At 35.8% G+C, this 22,548-nt stretch overlaps 1 protein-coding gene across 1 annotated transcript in view; it reads right to left on the bottom strand.

Moving 5' to 3' along the window:
- The window catches only part of LAMA2 (laminin subunit alpha 2), a 588,895-nt gene that overhangs the window by 240,240 nt on the left and 326,107 nt on the right, over window positions 1-22,548 (bottom strand). Inside the window, exons 13-16 of the mRNA XM_071218658.1 lie at window positions 16,801-16,902; window positions 15,072-15,283; window positions 6,194-6,305; window positions 374-487 (exon numbers count right to left, since the gene is read on the bottom strand). Of these exons, the coding sequence (XP_071074759.1) occupies window positions 374-487; window positions 6,194-6,305; window positions 15,072-15,283; window positions 16,801-16,902 (540 nt within the window). The remainder of the gene's footprint in view (window positions 1-373; window positions 488-6,193; window positions 6,306-15,071; window positions 15,284-16,800; window positions 16,903-22,548) is intronic.

Genomic DNA, 22,548 nt, shown 5'->3' with positions numbered 1-22,548 from the left:
TTCATGTCATGGGGAAACAAATCATTTCCTAATTTAGAGGTAGAGTCTATTTTTGGTAGATTTATGGAAAGCTATGAAACCATATATACTCATGGTAGATCTGCTTTTCAGTTATTAGTTTTGCTTTATAATGATATGTGATCTTAAGTCAATTCTTAGACTAATATGAATAAACACTTCCTAATCGTTGCTAGTCAGGATGACCAAATATGAAAGGGCATTCTCAGCTTCCCACTCAGTTCAATATAAAGATCTCTGTCAAATTATTTCTTGACTCAAGTGTTTGGGTCCCAAAGGTAGTAACTGAATTGCAGGGTCTACTGAGCTGATTTCAGCCTTGTCAATCAGCGTCCTGGGAGGCAGAGGCACTTACCTGGCACACGCCGGTGATGTCATCACAGGATTCTGCATGACCAAAGCACTGGCATGGTTCACAGATGCCACCAAAAATAGTGCTGTTAACTCGTCGGTATCTGGGCCAACAAGACTGAAAGGAAGATAATGTTTCTGTCAGTCTTTGGGAGTTAATTATAAGTATCTTTTTGGATAAAAGAAAATAACTTTGCTAGCAAATTCAGCAAATGGGCATGTCAAAGAATTGACATTATTGAAACACTGCTACACAGCTATCCCTCCTCACATTGTACTTGGTACTGACCTTAGCATTACTGGCAGGTATGAGATTAGAAGAAGCATTAGCTTGGTTTCTCTTCTGAAATGGTAAAATAAAGCAGAGATATAAAGAACTGAAATATGACAGTCTCAAAGTAAAAAGCAAAGACAAGAAAATAGGAAACATACTGAAAAAGCAGGAGATACAGAAGGACGCTTCAGAAAATCTTAGCCAAGAGAGCACCCAACATCATCCTGCACAATTTTGATTTTCTGGAATGTACTACCTTTCTAAGACAAGAACTGTCCTTTATTCCTTCACTTTCAGAAAATCTTCAAAGTCATTTGGGAGAAAGGAAGCACCTTGCTTTTATGCTTGATCATATAAACAGCTAAAATTTTCAAGCATACATAATTCATTTATTGCATTCTAAATTCTTACCATACTATTATGCTTGCTCAAATTTTCACAAAATTGTTTGACTTATTTACCATATTTTAGCTTAAAATTTGGTCGTCTGTCATTGTTACAACTTTGTCTCTATTCCTTTTTTAAAATGTGAAACACTGTCTTTTATGAACAGAGTTCTGGTTACAACAGAATGTTTGTGTTTTAGATAACCTGTGTGTTAGTGCCTGCTGCAAATTCACCATCACTCTTAACTAACTTTCTTTTATGTGTGGATTACTGCAAACTAGAATGAGATGCAAAGTAAATCTAAGGTAAATATTGCTGTCCTCTAGGAGTTTATGAAATCCCTGAAGTTAGAACTGTATTTTGTACATTATTAACTATATTTCTGGACTGTTAAATACAACATAACATATCATGAAAAAGCTATTATTTCTAGTTGAAAACAGAAACAAGAGAGAAACCACTGAAATAATAAAATGTGTAGTATTGTGTTGTGTATTGTTGGAAATGTACCTTCTGCCTCAGGATATGAAGACTCATATTTGAACATCGATAACAAACACATAAAAAAGGGATTTGTTGATACTTCCTATCTTAACAGAAAGAAAAAGCAGCTTTCCTCTTAATTTTGGCAGTACAAAAAAAAAGGTGTTAATTCTAACTCTTCTGATAATTTTTCCCATTAAAATTTTTGCCCCCATAAATTCATGACAGAAATGATTTCCTTCTGTAATAGATAGATCTAAAAACTCATGAAATCCCAGAAAGGGGTACAAATTACTGATGCTGAAAATAGGCAGAGAACTGATTTCCTATGGTCAGGAAAGATACTCATGAAGTTTTCCATAATAAAATTTTTATACTCTCCAAGACAACAGTACATAATGCACCCTCTTTCCTCAAACTTCCCAACTCCTTACATTTCTCTTAGCCTTAGCCAGTGATTTCATCTTAGTTACAGAGAAAATATAAGCCATCAGAAGGCAAGTTCCATCTTTCCTCTCCCAAGTTCACAAACATCCAAGTATCTCCATGAATCTCTGCCACATTCCCCTATGAAGCAATGGGACTACAGGTGGGGAGGGTAAGAGGAGACCTACAGACTGCTTCCTCCTCTCAAAGGGAACTCACTCACCAGGCAATCTGAATTTCTTTCTGTGTTGTTTTTCCTATATTCCTTTCCTCTGCTGCATTAGTAATAGCTTTTTTTTCTATTGGATCATTGTCATCAACACAAAAATACGATCTAGTATCAACTATCCAAAATTAACTAATAAATAACAAAAGCAAGAAAACTACTCCCTTAACATCACATAACTTTCTAGTCCCAACCTATTTTTCTTTTCAGTAAAACTATTCTAAAGAGTTGCCTATACGTGTTCTTTTCCTTCTCACTTGCCATTCACGGTTCATTCCATTCTAACCTAGCTGACTTCACCATTACTCTGTTCAAACTGCTCTTGTCAGTTTCACCAACTGCCAGGTAGCCAAATTCAATGGCCAACTCTGTTATTACATCTCATTTAACCTTTTGTCAATATTTGACCCAGGTGATTTTCTCCTTCAAGCATCCTTTTCACTCAGCTTCCTTGACTCCCTGTTTCAACCCTACCCCTTGCTGCCTCCTCTGCTTTAACCCTACCTCCCATTGTCAGAAGCTCCTCAGGACATGGGATTGGTCACTTCTCTCTTCTCTATCACACCTTCTCTGAGGCAATTTTATTCAGTCCTACAGTTTATAATGTCTTCCAAATACACTGTTCTAGACCAGACAGTCTTTCAGAGCCCCAAACATTCATATTCTAACTGAACATTGACATCTTCACTTCAGAGGGTTTTCAACCCTAATGTTTATTAAACTCTTGACCTTCCCCAAACCCAAACTTTTCCTCTGCCAGTCTTCTCCAGGTCACTACACTACACTACATCCAATTGCTCAAGTCAGCATCCTATGACCCATTCTCAAACCTTTCTTCCCTCCCTTTCTCAGTATGCAATCTAACAGTGAGTCCCGTTGATTCTACTACCAAAATATGTAGAATATGCCCATGTCTTCCTACATCCCCTGCATTATCCTGACACAAACTACTAATGTGCTACTGCAATAGTCTACTAACTGCTCTACTCCATTTTTGTCTCTTGCAATATATTCTCCACGCTGTACTCATGGCTTTTAAAAAATATGTAACTCAGATCATAGAACTAGTCTACTTGAAGTCTTCCAATGGTTTTCCACTGCCCTTAGAATAAAGCTCTTAGCATACAGTCAAGGTTCTGAATGACCTGCTTTTCCAACCACTTCCTGTGCCACTCTCCCTCTTGCTTACCAAGCTCTGGCCATAATTGCCTTGCCTCAGGTCCTTATATCCTTCAAGCTCGACTGTACTTCCTCACCAGCTCTCTACATAGCTGACCCTTCAATACTCCTCTTAGATGCCATCCCCTCAGAGAGGCCTTCCCTGACAACATTTTATAATGCAAGTCCTTCCATCCCATCTCCCCATGCCAGTGCTCAGTTCCTCTATCATGGCGCCCTGTTTATTTTCTTCATGGCTTCTATCACATTTCTTTAAACTTACTTTCTGGAATATTCTAGCCCACAACTGAATATAATGTCCTTGTGGGCAGGTATCATATCTATATAGTTCATGACATTATCCTCCTTGTCTGGAATCTTAATTGCATCAAAATAGATATTTGTCGTAGAACTTTTAGCTAAATGAAGGTATGATCATTTTTCTGAGGTGGTTAATATAATTTCCAACATAAAGAAGTGGAAACTGATATTTAGATTGAAACTCTTTTATTAGTATCTCATTTTGCTTTAACTTCCCCACCTATCTCACCTGTCAAGTGAAATAAATTATGATGGTACTATAAAGTAAGAAAATATTTGAAAGATTAACTGTGGAGAGATGTATAAGATGTCAAGTAGAAATGAGGAATAGGATTTTGAATCAGCACTGGAGCCCCAATGAAGTTAAAGAAAATGATTTTACATTGGAGTTGTGTGAACTGTTTTTAAGTAGATGTTATAAGCAACCTAGAATTAAGACATTAATGGTATATTGACGCTTACTCAGCTTTTAAGGGATCATAGGATATTTTTGAGAACAAAGCTAGAATGACTGGCCCTGTGAACCAAGATCAATAAACAAGCAAATGCTATCAGGAAAGGACAGGACTAGAGAATAGCTGGTCTAGAGACAGAACATTTTGATAAGTCAAAGAAGGCATTACAAGAGAGTAAACTAAATGAAGAAATCAAGGAGACACTCCAGAGTTCCAGAATTCATTGTTTCCTGATTCAACTAAGTTCTTTCATGGATTTCAGAGCAACTTTATTTATCAAACAATTATTTTGTGACCGGCACCAAAAGCTTTTATTATCTCTCCTCTGCTTCTTTGTTCTGATTCTTTTCTACACTTGCATGCTTTTCTCTTACTAGCTCCTATCTAACTGTTCCCATTATTTAGCATCCAATTTGAGATTTTGCCACTCCAGGCTACTCTCCATGACATGTCTCTCCACTGGAATAGCTTACTTCTTTGAATGATTACAACACTTCTGTTCTGTACCACTTACTGATCTCTTAATTATGTAGTGCCATGATCCAATTTTTCATAGGTATTTGTTCTATCTCCCTAAAGAGATTGTTAGCTCTTTAAGAACAGGGATTATGACATATACTTCTTGATAATCCCCTCAGCATCTAGTGCAGAATTAATCAAACCACATTAATAAATTTTTGAAGGAAGAAATAAACAAATCAGGATATCCAATTAAATGATATTTAGACAATTTTATATTCAATGCACATTTGGAACTTGTATAAAAGATGATGAAGAAGACTGAGAATAACCAATGTGGGAATAAGTATTAAGGCAATAATAAAATCAAGGTATTTATTATTCCAATTGAGATAGGAACTTAAAGGTTCAAAGGGAGCTCTCTGGTTTGAAATCAAAACCGCAAGGCTTGTAATAAAAGAACTGGCTTCATCAAATATGGCATGACAAGTAAAATCAAATTTGTGTTGACATAGCTAATTCATGTCCACTATTAAGTTTCTCTTTTCTGCAAGAATTTTGGAAAAGCAAGCACTTCAATGAATTACATTTAGCTTTCCTTCTAAATTGGTGACTCTGAGCCCAGTTAGAGAAAACACATTTGTCATGAACATGACTCTTCGCCCTGTGTAATTCTCTGGAAGCATGCATTATCTTTAAAGTATAGAGAACTGACAAAGCAATGCCTAGAGAATTTCTATAAATGGCATCGTATGGTAGTGTTCTGAAGCAGAACATCTTGGTACACTTAAATGATTCCTTAAAGGCACTATTAGTGAAAAATTTAAGCTCCTATTTATCTGTAAGGCATATCCTCTATCGGGGAAATGCTGTTTACATTTTTTGACCAGGTTTCAAGTAAAACTAATTTTCAAGCTATCCAAAAGAAAACACACAGAAGTAAGCAAAAACTATTACCCTACAATGACACAATGTGGTATTAAGGAAGAAACATTAATCTTATTATAAATTTAGAATATTGGGATGCTGATAAATATCTCAAACTTTAGATACTAAAACAAAACAAAAACAAAAAACCTGTAGGGTTTTCCTAGATGAATGTATTTTTTTCCATATTTTATGTTCTTGACATTCTGAAGAGTGTATGCTTCATATGATTGTGACTTGGTTATTTATATCTACAGGAATAATGTCTCCTGTAGCACAGAAGATTTCAAAAATTGGAAGAAAAGTTAGATAATTTTGGGTTAAATCCTTGATAAGCACTAAGGTAGAAATGAAAAGAAAATATTTTATATTTTATATTAAGAAAATATTTTAAATTTTCTTTTTGTATTCTGCTATTACCTAGCATGCAATCAATGAAATTGGGGGACAAACCAGAACATAGGATTTTCAGTTATATGGAGGCACGAGGTATTAAAAAGAAACACAATTTCAAGACAATATACAGTTATTAGCATTCTTTGAAAGCCAGGAAATTTCTGGCAGACATTCAAGTAACGTCTTTAGGTCATGTGCTATCATTTATGTATGCAAGCACTGATCGGCAAACTGAATGCTTTTAGTATAGTTTATTGAGAGCAATATCAAAGAAACGTGGGATGCCCTGATGATATATTCTTGTACACTTACTTCACAAGAAGAACCACTATATCCTGGTGGACACTGACAAACTTCCACGGCTGCTGCAATGCTTCCATCAGTCGGATAGGGAATGGCAGATTCAAGACTTACAGTGCTCAACCTGGGACAGAGGGCAAAAGATAAGGTAAACAGGTAAAACAAGCTCTTAGCTAATCTAACTTCTGGAAAAGTATAGAAACTATGGTGTAAATCTAAACAAACCATCTATGTTGAGAAAGGAGGTTAATGAAAATTCATGATTTAAAACTTTTGTCATTCATTATATTTGTTAAAGTTCACTCAGTTAAAAGCACTTACACCAATGCCTTTTCAAATATTGAAAAGATCTAAGAATGTTCTTACTCATTTTTTGCTTCTTGGCCTTGCACTTTGACTTGACTTTTTTCCTTTTGGAGATGGATAGACAGAGAGACTGAGTTTTAAAATATACACTTGAAGGGATTTTTATAATAGATACTATACCCATGATTGTTTGATCATTTTAACATTTAAACTTGAAAAGTACAAAGAGAAACAATATGAATATTCAGTTGAACTTTTAAATTGAAATGAAAGATGGAAGTTATTTTGGTTTCTTTTCCTCAGATATAAACCTGCATGTGGGTGGGTACAAGTGAAACTTTCTCAGATGCTCAAATGAATTAGAATGATTCTCTTAAATTTGGGGGGCATAAATTCATTATTCTCTGTATCTAAAGGCTTCACTTTATTGGAGTTTCTGTACAAGCTGATGATTTTAGAGATTGATTTGTCATCACTCAATATTTTTCAGAAAAGTTGTTTTGGTCAATTAGAAAATTGGAAATATGCTGTTACCTAAGTTGGAAATACATGTATATCTGTATGTATGTATATTTGTGTAAGCATGGGTATGTATGTATGTATGTATATATATATATATATAATATTGTAGGTATATGTATATTGCGAAATATATATTATGCGCAAGCATTCATGCACACAAATATTTATTCCTCTAAAACATCAAGCAAACTCAATATACAGTCACAATTTAAATAAATATTATTGAAGTCCGATTGGCTTTTTCCCATTAAGAGAAAATGTTAAAAGCTCATTTTTGAGAACATAGAACACTAGTCAGACACACTAGGATTCATATCCTGTTTCTGACATCAGTCTTTTGGTCGAGGAAAAATTGTTTCATCTCTTTAAGTTCCAATTTTCTCACCCACATCATGGGGATAATATAATAGTCCACATACCAAAAGTTGATTAAGGATTAAATATAATAACGAGTATAGAGTTTTTGATATAACACATAACACACAGTAGACTATTGTTAAATATTTGATATTTTATTGACACAATTTCATTGAAGGTTGAAGTAAGGTAAAAATAACTTGTAAAGTACAAGAAACACTATTGTATCCCTGAAATCTAGCTGTTTTTCATTTAATACATTAAAATAAACTCTATGTAAATTCTAAGAACACAAAAGTAAATGGCTGCAATTTTGGATATTTCATATACATGGAATAATATAATATTTGACCTTTTTTCCTTTGGCTTACTCACTTAGCATATTTTCAAGGTTTATTCATGTGTAGCAATACTTCATTCTTTTTTAGGGCTGGGTAATATGCCATTGTATGCACAAACCATGTTTTGTGTAACCATTCATCTACTGGTGGACGTATAGGTTATTTCCACCTTTTGACTATTGGGAATAGTGATGCTATGAACACTCATGTAAAAGTATTTGTTTGTGTACTTGTTTTCAACTGTTTGGGAAATATATATGGGGGAGAATTGATGAGCCTGGCAATTCTTAACACAACATAGGACTTGAAAGAATTGCTCAACTAAGAATAACACTTGCTTATGCTGACGTGGGCTTAAGAGCTAGTCATTGGGAACAGAGACCTGTCATGTCATCTATATACCTAGCAAGATCATAGCAATACTTGCTCAATGTACTTTTGTTGAATGGGTAGATAGAAGAATAGGTAGATGGTTGGATTCAAGATTGACTTACAAATGAATAAATAGATAAATGAACAAACAGATGAATAAATGAATGAATGGAAGATGAAATGTAATTATGCTACAAACAATGGCTAACATACTCCATGATACACTAAAGCCTAGCATCCCCATTTCAGATAAATAAAATCAGATCGACAAATCGCTTGTTTGATCTGACACAGAAAATAAATGGAAAAATGTTACAGAGTTAGGACTTGACAACAGAGGCCAGACTCACCTGAATGTACTGTAACATCTAACCGCCTGGAATTAATGGGCTGCCACATTATGAACCTATATTTCTGATCATTTTAATTGCAGAATTAGATAATTTCATGGTTGATGTACTAGTTAATTATACAACAGACTGCCACAATTTACTAAACAGTAGACTGGTCAACTGCACAAAGATATAGTCCAAAGATTTCAATATAAACTCAATAAGCAAAACTTAAAGAAAGAATACTGGAATGTTTCAAAATAAAGTGGGGGAATTAATCATTAAATAAGGAACAATAAAAAATACACCCCCAAATGAAAATTATTTCAGTAAATTGACAAATTTCATTTAACATTTGAACAACAGATGTTTTTCTCCCTAATCTGTGCAACCATTTTGAGTTAGGAGAAATTTTAACAGTCAAGCATTTTCCCCAGTAATATTCCACATTATTATTGATTGAGCAGTCCCAATGTTCTTCAAGTTCTGCTAGTTGTTAAATGGGATTTTAATGAACTTAATAGTTTTTAAGTGTTACTCATGAACAAGGCTGCAGTTTTTTTTTCCCCTTCAATATGTTTATTTTCCTTTCTTGAAACTAGGCTGTGTTCATTTAAATATATAATGCTGGCAATAATAAAGTACTGAATTTTAGATATGCACAAATTATCAGAGATTTGTCAATGAAGTTAAATGTTTTAGCTGACTCTTCATCCCTATTATTATTGCTTAAAAATACAGAAAAGACAATGAAGAGAAAACAATATATCAGATACTATGGCAAATATTAGAATTGTATCAGAAATATTGTCCTGATATTGACTTAAATATTGTCCTCTACATTTTTGTTTCATTATATTTCTCACCTGAGCTAGATATGCATTCCACTAAAAACAAAATATTATACTTTGTAACAACAAAGACCTTTTATTTCAAGAATCTTTGAAATTATTAATTTTTTTCTATCCACCTTTTTTATATTGAAGATCTCTATTTTATTCACCTAAAAGAAAGTTACTTTAGGTTAGTCACCATAGATAAAGATTTTATTACTGCACAGGTGTTTTGTTTTGTTCAGTTTTTGTCAAATTGTTAGATGATGACCCAGAACTGCCTCTAGCCTGTCTTTTGGAAATTCCTCAATGTACTCTTCAATTAGAGGAGATTGAACATTTTTACTCCATACCCAAAAAGGGAATGGAATCATTCCGAGGTCCCATAAATGTCTGAGTGGGCCATCAGGGATAGAGCTAGAAGCCTTCTCTAGACAGAATTTGATGCTGTTGCAAGCCATTCATGCAAAATATATTAGAAAGCACCATCAGAATTCATCTCTCCCTCCTTTGTCCTATTTGTATACTCTGCACACACTTCTGTTGTATCATTTCTTATACCATCATAAACACACATTTGTTTTATCTACTGGACTATGTCCTCTTTCAATTCAATGATCAATCTTCACATCCTTATTGATTACCCTAGAACTACCACATTGCATTAGTCACCCAAAGGGGTGCTGATGCAAAATACCAGAAATCTGTTGACTTTTATAAAAGGGTATTTATTTTGAGTAAAAGCTTACGGTTACCAGGCCATAAAGCCTGAGTTACTTCCCTTACCAAAGTCTATTGTCACGTGTTGACACAGCTGGTGGGCGATATCTGTGAGGGTTCAGTCTTCCTCTTCCTTGTAAGGCTCCATGGTCCCAGTTTCTTCCATTATCAGCTGTAGGCTGGAATGTTTAGTCTCTCTCCTGGGTTTGTTTCTCTCCAGGCTCAGCTGCTCTGCTCTCTCCACAAGGCCAGCTGTAGACTATCAGGCAAATGGCTGTCTCTCTTCCTGGGGTTTCTGCCATGTCTATGGAGCCCTCTCTACTTCTCTGTGTTCTTCTCCTGCATGTTTATTTCTGGGGCTTTAGCTCAAAACTCCAACCTCCCTTCTCTGTAGTGTGGTTTCTCTGACATGGCCCAATCAAAGCCTTTACCATTATTTAATCAAGTAAAAGTGAAACCTCTGAACCTAATACAATATAATATGCTCAGAGGAAAAGAACAGTTCACAAACATAATCCAGTATCTATTTTTGGAATTCATAAACATTATCAAACTGACACACACATCATAATAATTATTGAGTATTGAGTATCTGCTATCTTCTGTGCACTATGGAGACTTGGAAGACATTTCATTTAAGTATCAACAAACCCAATGTAGCATTCACACCCACATTTACAAACAAAGAACTGGAAGCTCAGAGAAGTGAAGATCTTTTCACAGCTAGCAAATAGTGGAGCACAGGTTCTAACCCAAGTTTGATCAGCTTGCAATCTACATTTTATCTTGTATTAGTTTTCTGGGGCTCCAAGGTAAAGTACCTCAAACTCTGGCTTAATACAGCAGAAATTTATTATCTCAAAATTCTGAAGGTTCAAAGTCTGAAATCAAGGTGTCAGCAGGGCCAAGCTTCTTCTGAAGACAGCTCCGATTGCTTTGTGGAAATATTTGGTGTTCCTTGGCTTGTAACTTCAATCTTTGACTCTGTCATCACCTGGACTTTTCTCCTATGCCTGTCTGTGTGTCTAAAGACCCTCTTCTTATAGGGACCCCAGTCATATTTGATTCAGGCTCACCCTAATCCAGCTTGGCCTCATCACAGTTAATTACATCTTCAAAAATCCCATTTCCAAATACGGTCACTTTTTGACATACCAGAGGTTAGGAATTCAATGTATCTTTCTAGGGGACACAATTCAACCTGTGACGCCTCCCATCATATGCTAGATATTATGCCAGGCTTCTTTGTTTACATTATTTTATGACTTAATCTTCACTTAGATCTTGAAAGTTAGATAGTTTCTGCCACTTTGCAAAAGAGAGAGCTGAGACTTAGAGAGATACACACATGGAAGATGCTCAGTAAATGTCTGCTGATGGAATGAACTCAATATTTACAAAATGGCATTGAAAAGTAGTTAAAGATAAGGGGGAAGAAATGCCCAGGGGTTTAAAACCTGGCTGCACTGTTACCAACAGCCTGATGCCAAGCTGTTGTATAACCTTCTTAAGTCTTCATATCTTTATGGATAAGTTTTCTTAAAAATTTGGTTACCTATAATATTAATTTCAAAAGACAGAAGCATCGTATGCACCTAACACTATTTCTATAACCATCAAAAGACCACTTTTTTTAGAATGATTTTTATAGATAACTTATGAAATAAAGCCTGCATAATCCTTTTTTGGTACAAAGAAACAACCAATTTTGTTCTAAAAGCCATGTGAAACCACTCTGTTGAAAATATTCTGTATTTATTTCAAGCAATAAAGACACATGGTATGCATTATGACAAAGAGGTAAAAGTCAAGATGGGCTTGGTTGAACTGTGGTAACAAGCAACATCAGATTCTAGTGGTGTAAGAGAAAGCAAAAGTTTACTCCTGTGAAATCTGCAGGTCTGGATAGTTGACCTCCATTTGTTGTCAGCATTCCAGGCTATTTTGATCTTCTGGTAGTTGACAAAGCTCCAGAGAATCTCATACTGGCAATCCAATGCTTTTTCCCAAGGAAAAGAATACAGTACTTCTGTTCACATTTCATTGGCCAAAGCAAGTCACATGAGCATATCTACCCTCAAGGATTAGGGAAATACAATATCTTGGTCATTGCAAATTTGGTCAGCTGTATAATGTCTGCTATCAGGTGGAAGAAAATATATATTTCTTGTAAAGTTCTATATCCAATAGGTTCTTAAGAAAAGCTGAATAGGCTCTTTGCTTGAGTTAAAGATCAAGGATGCTACTAAATCTAAGGTTTGGAGAATTTAAAGGAGAAGCATGTGCAATTAGGTTAAATTTATTTTGCATTCCACATTTCTTAAAAGGAAAATGGAAAGTTTTCTATTTCTATCTTCGTTCGACCAATGGGGACAGTGAGAAAGATATCAATTAATCTAATGGTATGTGACTTTCAGCATTCTGGCAAAGAATGACAGCAAATACTGTCACAATTTTGGGGCTATCTGTATATACCTTATTATAGATGCCTCCAACTCTTAATGTTACTTGGAAATGTTATTTCTTGCAGTGATGCAGGTCAGATAGAAATGCTACACATTTGTGTCTTGATTTGCCATTAGCAAGTGTTTTCTGCATTCTTCTAATTTCATTCTCACAGTGACTTTTCAAGGTCAGCAGGGCAGGTGTCCTCATCCTCATTTTACAGATGAGGCCATTGGAATCCAAATAAGTCAAAACCTTACTTATGTTCACAACTATTACAGAGCTGAGTTGAAAACAGAAGCCAAAATCCTTGACCTGGGAAGCAGATTTGGCTCAACTGATAGAGCATCTGCCTACCACGTGGGAGGTCCAGGGTCCAAACCCAGGGCCTCCTGACCCATGTGGTGAGCTGGCCCATGCACAGTGCTGATGTGCCACACAGGGGTGTCCCCCTGGTAGGGGAGCCCCACGCACAAGGAGTGCGCCCCATAAGGAGAGCTGCCCTGAGCGAAAAAAGCGCAACCTGCCCAGGAGTGGCAAGGCCCACATGGAGAGCTGACACAGCAAGATGACACAACAAAAAAGAGACACAGATTCCCGGTGCCACAGACAAGAATGCAAGTGGACACAGAAAAACACACTGCGAATGGACACAGAGAGCAGACAACAGGGGGGAGGGGAGGAAGTGAAGAGAAATACATTTTAAAAATAAATAAATCTTAAAAAAAAAAATTCCTGACCTCCAGCCCAGTACTTCTTCCAATATCCAAGTCCTTCTAACTATAAAACTGGTTAAGTCCATGGCTGAGGTAACTACCACAGAAGTCAATTCTCCTTAAATACATCTACACAACAATTTCTGTTGAGATAGCTTCAATTTATTTGTACTTGCTCATAATCTGCATATCAAGTCAGACGCCTACTGTGCAAGACATGATGAAATCAATTCAACTGATGTTTTACAAATATGACTCAATCCACCAGTAGATTATAGATAAATAAAATATAACAAGCTTGTTGACTCAGGATTCATGCTGACTTTCAGTTTACCTGAAGGGAGCAGGCGTTTTAAATACTCCACTGGCCTTTACTTCTTGAAGCACAGTGTGTTAGCAATGCAGGTTGCAAAGAGTTTACCTGGATTAGTTCACCAAACCATCATCTGTGAACATGTTGTTCATGTGATAGGGACACTTCAGAAGACTTCAAATGGAACCAATGATTTTAAGATGGGCAGATACTGAAGTTGTCTGACATAAATCAGTGGGGAAACCCTTTGGATTAACTAGTCTGAGAAGAAATGCTGGCACAAATGCAAATAAGCCCCCTAGTCATTTTTTGTCAATTTGGTTGTCACTCAATTTGAAAGCTAGAGGACTCATCACCTTAGCACTGGGAAAACTTCATGATGATCTCTATTTATTATTATAAATAGCAAAAATTATAATTAATTCCTAAGTACTGTTTTTCATCTTCATGGTATTTTAACCCAGCTTCCAGCAGGATTGCCTATGCAAGAGAGGTACATTGTCTGGCAAGGGTTTGTTTATGAGCCTGCTGTTCCCTCCTTTGGGAGATGATAATGATGATTACAGTTAGTTGAAATATTACAAGTGAAAGACAAACTAAGCAGCAAAAGCAAATCACAGGGGGAAATCAACAATAAGATTCTTTTTATAGATGAACCAATATTGAAGATGTTGTTTTGATTAAGGGTATGCCAAGTTGTCAGTTTGGGCTTACATCTGATCATCCAACACTGATTTAGAAGGAAGTTGCCATAACATATTTTGTTACTTCTTATCAGAGTAGAAAAGGAGAAGGAGAAGGATCTCATTTCAGACGCAAGGTTAAAACTTAGACAAAAATATCATTGTTTTAAAAATGGAAAGCAAAGCAACCTGAATTCACTCAGATATGGGCATGTTTGGTTCAAGTCAGAAAGTCTCTCTTTAGGAAAAAAAATGGGGAACAAAAAGGAACTAACCTTTGAAAGTATTCTTGGTAATGAGCACTTCAAATAATTATCACATGTAATTTTCACAACGATCCTGAAAGGTAGGCATTACTATTTCCACTTCACACTTGAAAAAATCAAAGCTCCACAAGGACCAATCATTTGCCAAAGGTCACATATATAATAAGCACTAGAGCTTAAATTTCTACTTAGATATGGCTCCAAAGTTCAGACTCTTTACACTCTGCCAGCCATCATAGTCTTATAGGGTTTAAAAAAGAGAAATGTAGTTATTTAAATGAAGATGCTTATGTTTCTCATTAAGTCAGAAACTAATTAATTTATTGACGGAGGAAAGCATTTTACAAACCACTTTCTGAATGTGGGTACCCTGGAATTTTATCCCCACAGTTTTTCACTATGTGAGTCATCAGAAAGGAGACTTCAACGTTATAGCATCATCATTACTTGCCACATGTTCTGGCAGAATTGCAAAGGACTCATCCATACTGACAAAGGATTAAAACAAAGTTATTTGGGCTATAAAAATTCCAAAGTTTTAGTAGAAGCACCTTTCGGAAAACTAGTGCTACATCCTAATCTCCTATTTGAAGACAATAAAACACTGTAGGTCTTCAAACTCAACTTTTCTAGCACCTGCTCAGTCACCCAAGGTAAATGTGTAGGTGCAGTTCTTGATTTTACCTGAAGATGGCATTCATCCCAAGGCTGTATGTGGCCTGAATGAGGAGTCTCTTCAAATTGGCAAGCACGGTCATAAATTCTTTTCTACTGACTGGAAACCATGTGCCATGTCTGGTAAACAAGTCCTCTCTGAGTGACAATACATTAATATGTTCTTCATATGGTTGCAGGTACACCTCATCTTGAGTCGTGCTGATACGCAAGCCATTTCCCTGTAGGGTGAAAGAAAGTATAAAAGGGTAAAACTGTAAAAAGAGGGCACGGAAGGGTGAAAGCATTAGTACCTTATACAGCAAGCTTCTAGGTATCTGCATTTGGATTTTCCATCCCGTGGATTATTTTCAGCAGCTTTTAAATTCCAGATTGGTTTCCCCTGTCATTCAGTATTTTTCTGGTATATACGAAGGAAAGGCTTGCAATTTAAATATTAGCTATAACTAGATCCATTACAAAGTATATGCTTTTCAGTTATGCATGCCTTTACTTTCCAATTAACTAAGATAACAGATAACTGGCATTCATGAACATAGATGTGATTACAAGTACCTCGATTTTACATAGTAGGTAGTGTGTATTTCAGGTCTAGTGTATTATGGTATATAGTACAATAGGGAAGAAAATGTACAACAGTGTATTAAACTATTATTTTAAATGATTTTTCTATAGTTTTTCAATGGGACAACAAACAAGCTAACAAGAAAGAAAGCCCTGCATTCTAATATTCACTATAGGATAATGGCATCATCATAAAGTATAATGCAATGACTGATCTATGAAATTTAGGTTATCCTTCTTCTCCTAGCTCATTCATTTTAATATATGTAAGTTCTCAATATTTTACATTTAGGGAGCCCTTTAATCTCAAAGGAATTCCAAGATATACTACTTTCAAACCTATACATATGCTGATATATATATATATATGGCTCTCCATATATATCTTCAAGACCACTTCATCCAAAATAATGAAAAATATTCATTTTGAGGCAAGAATTTTGTCTCTGATTCACAAGCACAAAAGGCTCAAGACAAAAGAATAACAGGGAGCCAAATCCGCACCTACCGACTTGGAACCATAAATGGGCCTTTGTGTGTGCCTGTGGGTGTGGGAGTGGGGGTGGGGGTGGGTGGGAGCATGCCTGAAGGGAAAGGAAGGGCACAGGAAAGGGTGGGAGACCACTTGGAAGGAAACTTTAGGCTCCCGGCATTGCCGAATTGCCTACAGCTGTCCGGATCCTGAAAGCAGTTTCTCCTATATCTTTCTTACCTAAATTAGGATTTCTGAAGTCAAGATTTAACTACCCTGAATAAAAAAGTTTCCTTTTTCATTTACTTTGGTCAATATAAACAAGGAAGTAAGCAATCAAATCTGCCTGGAAGTGAGGGAAGGCAGCAAAAATGTAACTATGTAAATCAGAATGCTTCTCATGCTTTTAGCATTCTTGGAAACGTGGTCATGGTCATTATGTTCTTAAATTTATTTTCACATCTGGCCTCAAGGTCTCCTTTATCATTGGAACCCAGTGAATATAGTTAGTCTTCTAGATATGTCTCAGCATGAAACAAAAAGACTGGCATAAAATAAAATAAAACATCCCTTAGTTATAATCTCTTTCTTTAGTAGTAAAGGGATTAATATCCAATCAACCAAGTCAAAACTAGCATGAGTATCCTCAGACCACATCAAGGTATAAAATGGTTGAACACAATGACATTCTCCATACTCTACCTCCAAGATAATCATAAGTTGAAGTACGCGTTCTGTATCTTCATCCTCTTCTTCAAGGTCATATGATATGGTAAATGTCAATTGTCCTCCAACTGCTGTGAGCTACAAAAGAGATGTGTAGTTACTACAGGACAGGAGGCAGGAGTATTTTACTTACTATTTTAAAATCCTTTTACTGTTTAAAAGGATAGCATTTATTTGCAAGATGCAGAAATCACAGGAATATAAAGTGGGAATGACAGACATTTCTTTAGAAGTAACCGTTACAGGAACCTTACCCATCAAGTGCAAGCCTGACACAAACCTAAATTCAGTATTATTTTCCCCAGTATTGCAGGCTTGCTGGAATAGGTTAAGTTCCATGAAACCAGACACAGCACTTCCTGTCATCTTCTGAGTCGCTAGTTTGAGTTTTACAGTTTCCAAACAGAGAAGTGTCTGTGTCAAATTTGGGAGATTTCTGGCCATCCCTGAGGGTCACTGACTCTCTATGGGCTTGAATGCTTTTGGCAAAGACATCATTCCATTTGACATGCACTTTACATAGACCATAGGCTAAGTTGGGACATGTTGCTGGTCACAGAAAAATAAAAGGGCAGCAGCAGATTTTTATATTATGATATTATATATTATACAAAATATAAAATGATTTTATATTATGATAAAATACAATCAAAACTGACAAAGAAGGTATACTTTTCCCTGTGCACTCAACTAAGCTTAGTCTGAATGAACGCTATATTATTCCTTTTTCATTAAGCAAACTTTTTCCTTCAAAACACATGTCAACCTCCACAAAATATATGCTCGCACTATCCATTTTCTAACATTGACTGCAGGCTTGTAGAAATAAACAACAAAAAGAAATAGGAAAGCAAAGGCATTTGTGGGACAGGAATCAAAATCGGAGGTGTGAGTGACAGATGCGAGGCAAATGCTGCCGTCCTTCTTTTTTTTAATATTCCACTCCAGCACTGTAAATAAAGGTATTCCTAAAACAAAGCTGATGATTGGTATTCTGCTCTTTCCTCCAGGCTCGTATGCAGAGACCCATTTTCACAGCAGTGGGCTCTCTGCGGCCTTTCATGGCAGACCCTGACCAGACAGCAATGCCTGGCGATGCACTGGATGGAGGAGAAGGCACTGTGATTCCTCCTCAGAGCTGTTCCATGGGGAATGGCACACAGCGTGCTGTGGCTTATTAAACAGGATTTTAAAATTGCAGCTCCACAATATCTTCATCACATGGAGCTCTATAAGGAACTAAAATTCAGAAAACTTTTATTCCCCTGCTCCACTGAGAAATGGCCCAACTCTAATGTTCTTTCAAATACAAAATAATAAATATCTGCCTGGACTATAGCACTTGGCATTACTGTGAGTAATGAGGAGTGAACTTATATAAAGGGTTTTTAGTTCTATTATGATAAGCATCCAAAATTTCACATAGCATGCTTGTTCAAATCAGCCAGACGTTTTCTCAGTGAGAGGTGTCTAGAAAGGCAGCAGAAAAGAATGTCTTACATATCTCAAAGAGAACTGAATTTAGAATTTTCTAAATTAATGAAAGTATTGAGTAAGTGGTAGGGATTGAGTTTAGGAGGGACATTGGGACACAGGGCTGCAGCATTCCAAAACTTTTGAGGTATCTAATGTATTTTGAATATTTAAAAATTTGTTATTACATGGTATTATTATTCTGGAATATGTTTGCATAAAAATGAAACAAAATAAATTATTAATTCTTAAATTATTTTAAGAAATTATGATCAGCAATTATAAGGAACTTTGAATTAAAGACGTTCTCCCATTTTGCCAATGCAAAGAGCCAAAATATACCTAATTTGAAAAGCTGAGCGTTTAAGACTATAGATGAACTAGAAAAAAAATCTCACTAACAATATTCGGCTTATTGATGTAGCTTACATATCTATTTATAAAAAGTATGAAATGGACATGGTATATAAAATAAAATAATATGGGAGAGGAATGGCAGGTAGGATGGGAAAAAAGGAACAAATGAATATATAGAAACAAGGAAAGGCAATACTGCAGGCCAATGATAACAAAAATATGAACCAGTGAGTAGAATTAATTCAACCTATATCCCTTGAGGGATAATGAAATAATATTATTATTAATGAAAATTTGCTTATTTACTCTCATATTTTATAAGACGATTTTCCCAAACTCCTTCATGTATCTTTGACATTCATGCTTCAGTATCATTAGAATCATGTTCTGAATCATCTAAAAATTTTCACAAATGAATCAATTTTACTTCCAAGTTGTGTGAAAAACAGATAATTTTTTAAATGTGCCTAAAACAGTTACTAATTTTTTCCTCAAGCCACAAGTACCCATTTGTACAAGATTAAGATTGCTGTCTTTTTCATTCATCCTAAAGATGTCATTTAAGTGATTTTTACAAAGGATTGCTGAAGAACTTATCCTGTAATTCAGAAGGTCAACCCCTAGGAATAAAATTACTTATCTCTGTTGCTTCTATTTTTCTTTCAACTCCATAAAGTCATCTCTTCATAAGCAATAAAATCAATTATTTCCGACTGCTGTTTCCAGTTAATGTGTCTTCCCAAAGAATATATCCCATTGTATGAAAGACTTTGTAATGCGTCTTTTTAAGACAATGCCTTTTCTGAGGGTTATCAGTTTTTGGAGGAAAAAAGCTATATGTAATATTCAGAATATAAATTGTCTTTTCCTTTGGCTTTAGATGAAAAATTCTTAGCCTTTTCTCCATGTTCCAGATGCCACCTTTATTTGGGCCCTCCACATCTTGGCTTCCGCACTCTTCTACAACCTTTACCGTAGCCCAATTTTCCCTCTTTCCATCAAATCAAATATGCACAGGGTTGCCAATCATTAATTAACTTTATTGTCTCCTCTAGCTATTATCTATGGTTATTTGTTTCATTGTCAAACTTTGAGATTTGGGGCATCATCTTCATTTTCTATTCCTAACCACCATCCCTTGCAACCTGTCTTTTACTTTTAACACTCCATGAGAAGTGTTTCTTGAAAGATCATTTATAAACTCTACCTAGCAACCACTAACGGTTCTTTTGTTGTTCAATTCCTAGTCATTATGTGACATATGATACTTAAAACTCTTGAACCCTATCTTCTATTCCGTTGAACCTCTCTAATACTCTCTTGCTTTACTCATACCTCTATCTCTTGCATAGGTACATTATTTTCTTATTCTATACCCTGTGTGTGGATGTCTCGAAGGCTCTGTTCTCAGTTCCTTTTTATTATTCCCTCAGAGCCACTTTCTTGGAAAACTCTTTCCTTCCTGTCTCTCATGGGTTCAGCTACATTTCTAACTGCTTCCTCAATCTACATCTTTAGTCCGGTATGCTATCTCCTACTGAGGATCTGTGCAATAATGTCTCAAACATTCCACAGGCCCAAAGGTAATGTCATTATCTGGATCTTCCCAGGCATCAAAATGGATTCTTTTCCCAATTTACATAACTGGGTCAAGCCATGTTTCTGGGCTCTCTAACATCATGCAGTTTTCTGTGTGGTCAACATCCTCCAGTATCTACAGCCCCCTGTTCTCACACTGTGTACAGAGGAGGGGCTCCAGGGGGCTGCAGAGGACTCTCTTGGGCAACACGGGATATTTTAAAAATGTGAAGGAAAACACAGCAATACTTGATATTTGTTGGGCACAGAGTAAACAACTAGCTCGAGGTAGTTCACAACTTAAAAATCCTAAAATGCTATACTTCTTTTAATGATGTTCTCAAATTTTTGAGCTATGCTTTTGTCTACTTGTACTTTTGACCCTGTTGTATCTTTGTTAAACAGGGTTGTCAGTGGTTACTGTGATAAAAAGCAAGTGCTGCACAAAAATCAATGTGGAAAAGAAAATAAGGGCAGCGGAAACCAAACTGGTTCTAAGGTTTGTGTATTACCCAACAGGCACACAAGTCGCATTAGTAAATAGTTTGAGTTATTTAAGAAGGAAATAAATGATCTTTGAATTTAAGAGCATTGTTTTCCAAATTATTACTTAATTGTTAAAACATAAACATATATTAAGTTTTGGGTCCTAAAGTGTTAATAAATCAAACTGTCGGATATGTCTGTTGGTCCTGGAGATGTTGTAAAAAAAACTGAGACTAGGAGTATCAAAACCTGTGAAAGTTTGGAAAGTTCTGATCTAGACTATTTCTCTCCATTCTGCTACTTAGATTTTCTCAGACTAAAATTTCCTGCTGGAATCCTCATCTCTATAATTCTCCAACCATTCAAACCCTGATTTTCTTTCTTTATTTAGCAACTTCTCACCAGTCAATGTTTTTAAGTGAAATCCTTGAAGTCTGATGAGGAGTCAATGACAACTAGAACAAATAAGAGAGCTAATGAATTGTAACAGGTAGAGTTTTGGATAAACAAATTCATCCATTAGAATTAAAGAAGTTGGATTTTAAAAACACATAACATGATATTGATGGCCTACAAATTTAATTTTCAGTGTATAACCATAATTTTCCAGAACCTTGGGCTTTTTAGACTTAATTTATTAATTTTACCTTTGAAACTTTAAAATCAATCTATTGGAGTGAAAATATTGATTTCTGTCATTTTACAGAGCATTGTACATACAGCCAGTAGAACATTTCATTTGCTGCTGCTATTTAGGAACTAAAATGTCATCATTCATTGGATAGAGAAACACAGTTTTCAGTGGTAGAAGAGGGTATAATCTCAGTTCACTTTGGGGCAATTCTTGTATTTACTGGAAGGATTAGATAATATTTACTAGAGATGAAAGTTGTATTTCTTTTCAATACATAGAGAAAATGAATTTAGTGAAAATGGTCCAGTCTAATAGTGTCCCAAAAGTCCCAGCCTTTTACCTCTTACTCCATCTGTATTAGGGGAAATTCTCTTCCGGGAGATTCAGATGTCACACTGAGAAAGGACTGGCAGGAAAAGGAGGAGCACCCATCCCTTCTTGTAGAAGGTTCTATGCTAAGCTCCTCAGTCTCCTGCTCTTCAAATTCATCCCAAGTAGCTGTTACCCATGAGTTCCTGCTTTAATTTTACCTTCAGGGGAAAGGAACAGCTTGTTTGCAGGGAGCATTATAGTTACTATGCAATATATAACCTAATGTCACCCATATTAATGTAGTGTGCATTCAGCGCATTGCAATAAAGATTTAATGAGGCAGGAAAGTTTTCCCTCATGAGTGGAAAAGGTTAAAGGTAATTTATAAACTAAGTTGTACAAAACAATATAGCATAAGATACTTGGGTTCTAACCTCTACTTTTTCTCCAATCTGAAGACCTATGAACAGAAGGGTAATGGACAAGTGACCTATTGAGGACAATATAACTGAACAGGAAATCCTTTTCATAAAATATGCCTGAAATATTTGGTTCTCTGATATTGTCAGATTATCATCACTCTTACTCCACTAAATGGGATGTAAAACCTAATATTTGTTTTTGCTTACCAAAGCAAATATTTCAGGAGGGAAACAGTAAAATCAAATGAGGAAAAGGCTTTGTAATACTGAGCAGGATAAATCAAACACATCTGTCAATTTCAATTTAGTATTACAAACAAGGCAAGCAATTCTTCTCTCTAGATTCCAGCGCCTTGGAGCCTTAACTCTGAAAAAGTATGCTTCCTATGATAATGTTTATTAATGCATTGATTCATGGCATTAGTATTTTAACATAGAAACAGTACTCTACTTCAGGTTTTG

The sequence above is a fragment of the Dasypus novemcinctus genome, chromosome 11 (assembly GCF_030445035.2).
Source record: "Dasypus novemcinctus isolate mDasNov1 chromosome 11, mDasNov1.1.hap2, whole genome shotgun sequence".
Classification (NCBI taxonomy): Eukaryota; Metazoa; Chordata; class Mammalia; order Cingulata; family Dasypodidae; genus Dasypus; species Dasypus novemcinctus.
The sequence above is the reverse complement of the archived record's forward strand: the minus strand, read 5'-3'. Positions and strand labels throughout refer to the sequence as shown.